Here is an 8,621-nt window from a genome sequence, read left to right as displayed (position 1 = left end):
AGAGGTAATTCGCTCCAGCTGGCTGGTTGATCAGGAGGTACTTCACTCAATGCCAGAGAAGGTAGAGCGTTTTCCGTGGATGTGCGAAAAAATGTTGACTGCATTGATACCGACGTTCATGAGGGCAGACACTTGCCTTTAGAACCTGAACTCGGACTCAAAAGCAAGCTGCAAATAAAGAACATTCGGCATAGAAACTTGAACCGAAGCTGTGGTGCAGGTTCAATTCTGCATCGAGTATAATACCTTTCTCACTAGCCAAACGTCAAGCATAGCTTGTGAGTGTTTGGTGTCGTAGAGTAATCTAGATGAAACAGCAGCGACGAAGAGTTCCGATCCAAAACCATGCACGACAGCCGCGCGCAGTCACAACCGCGATCCCTGCTAAACCGAAGTGTCGGAGACTCGGCCAACTCGGAACTCGGCCGACTCGGCGGGTACCGAGTTGTGACTGCGTCAAGGTGTCTGGTCACGTGAGCTTACGTCTCTATAGTTTCGAAATTCGTTGAACTAAAAAGGCTGGGTTCAGTCTCCCTTTTATTATGCCTCCTCTTTACCTTAGCTCGTGTCGTCCCGTCTCTTCCCCTCTCCCTTTCGAAATTCTCTTTTTGGGAGGAAAGAGAAATAAACATTCGGTGTCAATGGTGTCAAGGTAACCCGGTTTGCGTACTCTATATATAAATATCGTTTCTGAGTCGGCAATAACTGCGCAGTATTAGGCATTTTCGGATGATTCAAAAATTATATTGAAAGAAAGCCGGTACCATTTTACACTGTTGATGTCCACCGAGTATCTGCCATATTGCACCGACGCAATCCCTAATATATATATTAGGGATTGCGTCGGTGCAATATAGCAGATACTCGGTGGACATCAACAGTGTAAAATGGTACCGGCTTTCTTTCAATATAATTTTTGAATCATCCGAAAATGTCTAATACTGCGCAGTCATTGCCGACTCAGAAACGATATTCAGGGGTGAACACGGTTCATGCACCATATATATCATGGTTGCGTCGCCGCAATAAAACAGATATTCCGTCGAAATCGGCGGTATAAAAATGTTACCGGCACAATTTTCCTGATACAACAAAAATATCGGCAGTACTCGCACGACTTTCCCGACCCGGGGCGAATATCGCCAGAATAATGTGTGCTGCCTGGGGTAATGCTTTACTTTGGCAATACAATTGGGACACACCCGTCGCGCAAACTTCGTGGCCCTGTGAAGTCAAAAAGCATCTAGAAAAATCGATTTTTTTCGTTTAATTAAATTAATCGAGCTAAATAAAGAGACTTTCATTAAAATCATAGTGACATTGCTTGATGGTGAATCCTAGGCTGTAAACCAAAATAATTCCATTACAAGTAAACTGCCAAGGTCGCCGACATGAAGATGGCAAGACGAGTTAGGTGGTTTTCAGCTTCACCGGAATGGAACATCAAATAATATATTAGTTGGATCTTGGAGTGCTTAGAATTTTAGAGTGGTTACGATAGCATCTGACACCTGTCTTTGATAAGTAGATTAAAGTGTTATATAAAGCTGGTACAGAAGTACACAGAAGTACTGCACTGGTCTAGAAAGCAGTTCAGGAAGCGCATAAAAGTAGGGAGCTCTAACACTTGCTGGCTTTATTTGCGCATGTGAGCTTTTGAATAACCCTTTGTAGCCCGTGTTGAACTCTATCTCTAAATTTGGGCTTTTGAGATTATCAATTTGTTAGTCATGGTGATGTATTGGCAAGTTCATTATTCATTGAAGCTTTGGCCTTTTGTTTGTGTTTAAATTGGCAATTAATCTTTCGTTAACGAATCCAAGTTTCTATAGAACGTTTAGTTTCCAAGCTATATAGTATATACAATCGACGCGCTTTTTATGACATTTGCCAGACGTCTCAGAAAATCCTCACTTAAAACTAATATAAAATATAATAACAATAATAATACTAATAATAATAATAATAAACTTTTATTCATAGGAATAGCAAATACATATACAGGTCTGCCTAAGTTAAGGGAGGCTTGTGTGGCATGACCTGGCAGTACAGCCCAACCCTTACAGAAACAGCAGGTCACAACAGTATAGAACTAAGTACGAAACACTCATGAAATGTTAACTGAAGATGTGTCACTTGGTGGTATTGTGAAATAACTTTTCGAATTCTTTTTGAGCCCATGGTTAGAATTAGTTAAAAATAAGTAGTCTGGTAGTTCATTAAAACTCTTTGGTACGTAAAATGACCTAATGCTTTCCCCCTAATGAGTATAGATACAAGGGATTTCATAGCGAGTAGTGTTCCTAAAAGTACATGAGGCCACCCTCCCAGTTTTAATTTCACTGCACCAAAAGTGACGAAAAACGACCGTGTGCCAGAGTCGTTTGTATCGCAGATGGCACAGCGAGTTGGTTGCTTTTCAGCTGCAGTGGAATGTACGGTCATTAAAACTTTAATTAAACCTTGCTCCATTTAAAATTTCAGAGCGCTGACTGCAGCAGCTGATACCTGGATTTGGTATCTAGCCTAGCGAGGTATATAATGGTCTAGACGTACGCAGGTCTACATACATCTGATACCTGTTATTACTTCGAGGTGAGCTTTGTCTCCCGCTTCGCACTTTTTCTCCTAAGTTGAATCTGCTGTGACCACGTTTTGTAATATTTAGCGGTACATTGAAGAATTTATAATTTCTTATATTCTGCATTTTAGGTACCAATTAGTCTTCGAGAAACTTATGCGAAAACCACAATGTGTTTTTTTTTCTTGGAGTCCAGAGCTAGATAGTGTCGTTGCGTTTTATTTTGTAACAGAAAAAAAGAGACGTGTTTAACATTATCAGTTTCTTTCGTTTGAATTATTACAGTTTTAATTATACATTCACATTTATACTGCACTTTAGAAAACTCGTTTGAATGGAGCCTTTCTTTTCCAGAAAACAAAATGGTGCGCGAACAGATATTTCATTTGTTTTTGTTTTTACTAAAGCAAAAATACATTATTTCATAGATGTTTATAGGGAAACTGAGGGGAAGGAGTTACAGTAATGGGTGGACATTATGTAAGATAATACAAGGCTGTATTTTCTTTTTCCGACGACTGAGTATTAATTATTACGACAAGCTTTGTATAATGCTTTTAAACAAAATGCGTAAAATGCTCAACGTAGCCTAAAAATGTATAATTCTAGATTCATTTTATTGAAAGAGCTATTGCCAGCACCTTTCGTATAATTAAAAATGTTAACTGTATAGCAAGAACCAAAATATTTTTTTAATGTATTGTTATTCTCACAATCGAGACAAAATGAATTTATAAAAAAGTTCACTCGTGAAAACATTTGTCAATTAAAATATTACAAATACATCGGGTTTCCTGCATAATTATCTCTGTGCAAACTGTAGAAAACATCGCTCATTGTTAGGCGTGTGTGATAAAATTTTATTTTTATTTAACTAAAACTCTGCCTGACATATTCTCCAGATTATGAAAACATCTTTCGCTGATGCCTAATAGTAGAAATGCTTTATACTAGGTTCGAACATTATTGTTGCTGTGGAGGGGACCCGGTTGTCATCTCGATTTACTGGTTAGTCGACCATCCATAAAGTGTGCGCCGAACTTAACATTTTTTCTGATAGATTGCCTTAGAACTTTTATGAATTGGCATAAAAAATACATTAGGTAAACCGTTATCAATTTCATAAAACATGTCGGGATCATCATATTTAAAATTGTTGAGTGAGACGCAATGCATGACAAGCGTATCTTTGTTAATGTTGTCACGAATGAAGGCGATAAAACGATGAATGATGAACCCAAAAAAAATTCACAGGGTCTTTTCTGTTATCCCTAAGATGAAGGGGAAAGCGCAAGCGCCGATGCATTAGAGACAGACACATGATTTGCCATGTTTAACGTTCTCTTTTTTCAGAGCTACGTTAATTAGCCAGAATAATTTCCTGAGTCATCCCCCTTAATATGCTCAATCATGCTTTTTAATCAGTAAAATTAAAGTCATAATTCTCAATGCGCTGAGTCATCCTTCTAAATGTGATGAGTCATCCTTCTCAATGTGATAAGTCAACATTTTAATTCGCTTAGTCATCCACCAAATTCGCTTTAGTTCCCCTTAATTTATTTCATTCCCCTTAATTAGCTTTGTTTACCTTCTTAATCAGCTTTGATTACTCTTACTCCTCTTTAATTCTTCTTAATTGACTTTAATTCATCTTAATTAACTTTAATTCCTCCTAATTTACTTTGATTCTTCTTAATTCACTTTGTCATCTCTATGAATTTCATTGAGTGGTCACATACACGTTTTGGTATCTTTCGTGTCGACAACGTGTTTTCGCTCAAGGACTCTGATGGTCGACTGTACGACGAGACAGATAAGACTTTCGCCTTAATACAGGTTTAATCGGCGAACTTGTGCCAGAAACTAAAAGAAGAGTAAACATAGCGACAATAGCAGCGAGCGTCACCAGCGAGCGACGGTGCGTCGGCGCGACAGCTGGCTTGCGCGAGGGAAAATGAATCGGCAAGACCGCGCTCAGCTCCGTAGCTTATCACCTTTAGTGACTTTAATGTTCGAGAAACACTCGTTTTCTCGAATATTCGACCTAGAAAGTTCGGGAGTGAGCATGGAGGAGTCTCACACGGTAAGCTCAATCTGGCATCCTTGTTTTTTCCACTCGGGGTAGGAATATACATGAATCTTCTAGACGTACGGAAAATCGTATACCTACTCGGTCATGCACGCGGCAATATTATACTATTTTGCATGCCATCAACGATAGCGCAATAATGTATATTTCGTATTCTTGATTTGAATGACTTTTGTAGTTTTTACTGTTTTCTTTGTTTACATTCTTACAGGGCTGGGAACGTACATCTTAATATGCTGCTCATCGGAAAATCCTTGGTGATAGTTTTAGGTAAGAATGTGCGTTCCTATATTTGTCACGCTTTAGAACACTTATTTGTGAGATGAGGTGTAGTAAGAGTTCTAAATGAACATTGAACATGACCTTTATTTGACGTCTACGTAAAAGCGGCCTGCCCTCTTTCTGCTTAAAGCAATGTTCGCATTAATATGTATCATAATAAACGCCATAATAAATCAATTGTGTCTTGCTTTTCTCCAATATTCTTCGGTAACAAAAAAAAATATATTTTTTTCAGTCGTACGGCAGGCTTTCTGTTGTTGCATAGTGAATATAGGTGATGAAAACATCTAAAAAAATACAGAAGCGCTAGGCAGAAGCACCTTCCGATGACGCTTGGAAACTGTGCGAATGCTATATAATTTTTTTCTTGCTTTCAGTTTTGGCCATTATTCTTCAAGATGTCGCCGGAATAAGAGTTGCGAAAAAAAGTGAAGCGAAGCGTGCAATGGAAGCCGTCAAGGACTACGCCACTATGACAAAGAACGCAATGGAGTCTTTGCCAAAAGTGCGCAACCGTAGAATGATTCCTACCGCCCCTCCCATTCCTCCAGAATTCAAGCTTCACAAATGATCAATTCAAATGAAGTACCTACAATACAACTTCTAGAAACAATGAAATCATTGGTAACAATCCCTCTAACGATATTAGAATGGAAGCCAGAATACTTAGCCATCAGTGCCGGTTCTTCTAAATCTCATGAGGTGCTTGCAAATACTGGAAATGAACACTGGATGTTCATGGCTTTCGCAGCGGCTTCTTTCTTCGATTCGGACAGCGTTCAACATGGCCGCTGAGTTGCTTTTCGAAACCCTTCACCTGACCTCACTAAACCCTCTTACTTAATGAGCATTATTTCATTTTGCTGATAAAACATGCATCAATTTGCATGTCGACTTTGTAACAAAATGGATCTTTTATATATGATCAATTGTCATCACGGATTTCTTTAAATATAATGAGGTCGAATGCCTGTGAAAATGTTTTATTTGTAAACATGTGGTAATTTCACTGCATCAAGAAAATAAAAATAAAATATTTTGTGAGCCTTTATACTTTTACCATAATGCCTGATCGCGCTACCATACAGTAGTACATTTAGAGCAAGAATTTTCTAACTATCAAATCTCAACTAAGAAAGTTCGAAATTTTTAAATCGAGCTTCAAATGCGCAGGCCAAGAAAACGTGTTTACTTAATGAAGTAAAAAACAACAAACTTTCTTTTCATGATTTACCTTAATATATGATCATTATGTTGCTTAGACACCTTAAACCTAAACTTCATCAGTTCCCCATACTAAACATCAACGAGGTCGTTTTATTATTCTGATCATTAATATAGAAAATGAGAATTTCTTCGCCCATACGTAAAATTTTGGAAAGAGCCAAGATTCGCCAAGAAGGGTCAGTGTGTTAAATAAAATTAATGTTGCTAGGACTCAGTAATATTTGTATTGGTCGCTGATGAAATGTCTAGAATATTGTGAAGCGTTGCTTCTAAATTGTACCCCCAGGCAAGAGAAAAATCAATTGAAAATGTAATTTTAAAGAAACAAAAAGCGGACATTGTGTTCAGTCTTCGTATTTCCGCAATGGACTTTGCAATCAATATGCGGCCCTTTGAATTGTGCGCGGGACATCTGACACTCCTTCCTTTTGCATGCCTAAGCTAAAATTTCTGATTACAAATAAGGTACCATTTTTGCTTAATAACTTGTCTGTTACAAGCGTTGACTATAATTATGGTAAGGCGATATACAGTACAACACAATAGAATGTATATTTATTTTGCCTTTGAATATCATACAGTGCAAGGCCCACAGAAGCCAAAGAGGCTTCTACATGGGACGCGGCACGTGTCGCTGCACTTTTTCATAAAAAATAATAACTTAAAATTCCAGTTACAGGTTCTGGACGCCTAAAATAACGAACCAGTTAAATATGCAAATCATCTTCCCCTCAATTTTAAGGGGGGAATAGTTGGTGCAAAAGAATTTGTCATTTGGCTCACCCGGGAGGTCAATTTCTTTGCTAAATTTAGGAGGAAATTTACGTCACATTACCACGTCACGTAACCAAATCAGTGACGTCATCTTAATTCAAGTCACGTGATCACGGGAAAAAGTCGAGCACGTTGGTTACACATATTTAGGAGACACCAGCTGAACAAACCTACCATACAAATGTGAAGAGAACGAGAGAGACGCATTCAACCGCTGGACTACCAACTTCATTTAATGAAACACTTCATCTTCATCAACAGGCTAAGATCAATCCAAACCTAGCACGGCCTCACCTCTTCCTTTTTTTTTCATTTTTAAACGAGGGCATCCTGCTCGTCTGTCTACTTGTGGGCGGTATTTCCACCTCGCAAGAACGCCCTCTTCTCTGGTTAAAGTCACAGACGGTGAACTAACACACGTGTTCCCTTTCTCTTCTATGCTTAAAGCTTCTAACACCTCACGTGCAAACCGGTTTCGATGGTGCCCCATGATGGAAACTTTGTCTAAGTTTGCCTTGCACTAGCAGTCACGGCAATGTAGGGCTAAGTGACCTGCTGCCGTCAAGTTCTTTAATCTATTGGCATGTTCCCGAGTCCTATCGCCGCCCGGTCTGTCCAATGTAACAGCGGCCGCATGTCAGGGGTATGTGGTATACAATCTCCTTGTCACACTGGGCATAAACGGTCCTGCGAGTGGTGCCACACCCATTGCTGTTGCTGGTTTGGCCCTAATTGACCTTGCGGCCCAACGAATAGGCCTTATTTGGCGCCGAACACAGCCCTTGTACCGCATGCTGGTTTGTCATCTTTTTTAACCTATGGGTAATCCCATGAATATATGGGGAAACCACAAGCGGTCTTTTTGTCTTCTTTTGCTGTTTGGAAGTGTCGTTGCGTCCGCATGCCGTCTTGATTCTGCGGCAAATTCTCTCGCACACGGAGGCAACTATATGTCGTGGGTAGCCTGCGTACTCGAGTTAGGGTATTTGTAACTCGACGCTTCGGGATGCTCACATGATTTTTTCAGGCTAGAAAAAACGGCTGTGACAGCTACTGCCTGCTTAACAATTTTCGAATGCTGCGACGAGAAGGCGAGAAACCCTTTGCCTGAACGGGTTTGATATCTCCAGCAAACATGGCCTGCTCTGAACTCAAAAACCAAATCAAGAAACTTGATGGTCTTTCTGACTGGAAGTTCATGCGTGAAAGTGAGCCCTGTTCTACTTCAAACCACATGGTGTCAATTTCTGCGAGGTGATTCTGCGAGGGAGTAGTTTGCGTTCTAAAACATTCTGCGCTTCCCGGTGTTTGTGAGCATGATTAAACTTGAGTAATATTCCAATGCACAAAGAAATATTGCAGTTGTTTATTGCTTTATTATATGCCTTTAATGCGAAGGCATTGTACGTGCCATTACGCGAAAATACGGTGGCGTCGGAGGCGTGGCCGAGCGTTGGTACCGAAAATGGCCGACGGCTCAAAGAGTAAAAACAGGTAAAAATGCTCGAGTTGACGTCAAAGTTCTCGGGGAGGTTGCTGTAAACAGAGTAAACTAATGGCTTTGAAAAAAAATTGTGGTGCATTTGGGTTTGGATGGGAATTGACCCGGGGCCTCCGGGGTGCGAGACAGCGTGCTTCCCCGACACCACGACGGCTCAACAGTTCTGG

At 39.9% G+C, this 8,621-nt stretch overlaps 1 protein-coding gene across 1 annotated transcript; it reads left to right on the top strand.

The window, feature by feature from the left end:
- The first annotated feature begins 4,903 nt into the window (after nt 1-4,903).
- Nucleotides 4,904-5,523, top strand: LOC120841698. Its single transcript, XM_040212656.1, has 2 exons — nt 4,904-4,940; nt 5,330-5,523. The coding sequence occupies exons 1-2, from the start codon at nt 4,904-4,906 to the stop codon at nt 5,521-5,523; spliced, it is 231 nt and encodes a 76-aa protein (XP_040068590.1).
- Nucleotides 5,524-8,621: the final 3,098 nt, after the last annotated feature.

This window comes from Ixodes scapularis, unplaced genomic scaffold (genome assembly GCF_016920785.2).
Source record: "Ixodes scapularis isolate PalLabHiFi unplaced genomic scaffold, ASM1692078v2 PGA_scaffold10__122_contigs__length_95168666, whole genome shotgun sequence".
NCBI lineage: Eukaryota > Metazoa > Arthropoda > Arachnida > Ixodida > Ixodidae > Ixodes > Ixodes scapularis.
Note: the sequence above shows the minus strand (reverse complement) of the source record. Positions and strands in the feature narration are given on the sequence as shown.

Bases quoted from the DNA above. Each gene is read 5' to 3' on its own strand.
- LOC120841698 (XM_040212656.1), top strand. From the start codon at position 4,904: ATGCTGCTCATCGGAAAATCCTTGGTGATAGTTTTAG. The intron at 4,941-5,329 runs GTAAGAATGTGC...TCTTGCTTTCAG, and splicing joins ATCCTTGGTGATAGTTTTAG to TTTTGGCCATTATTCTTCAA.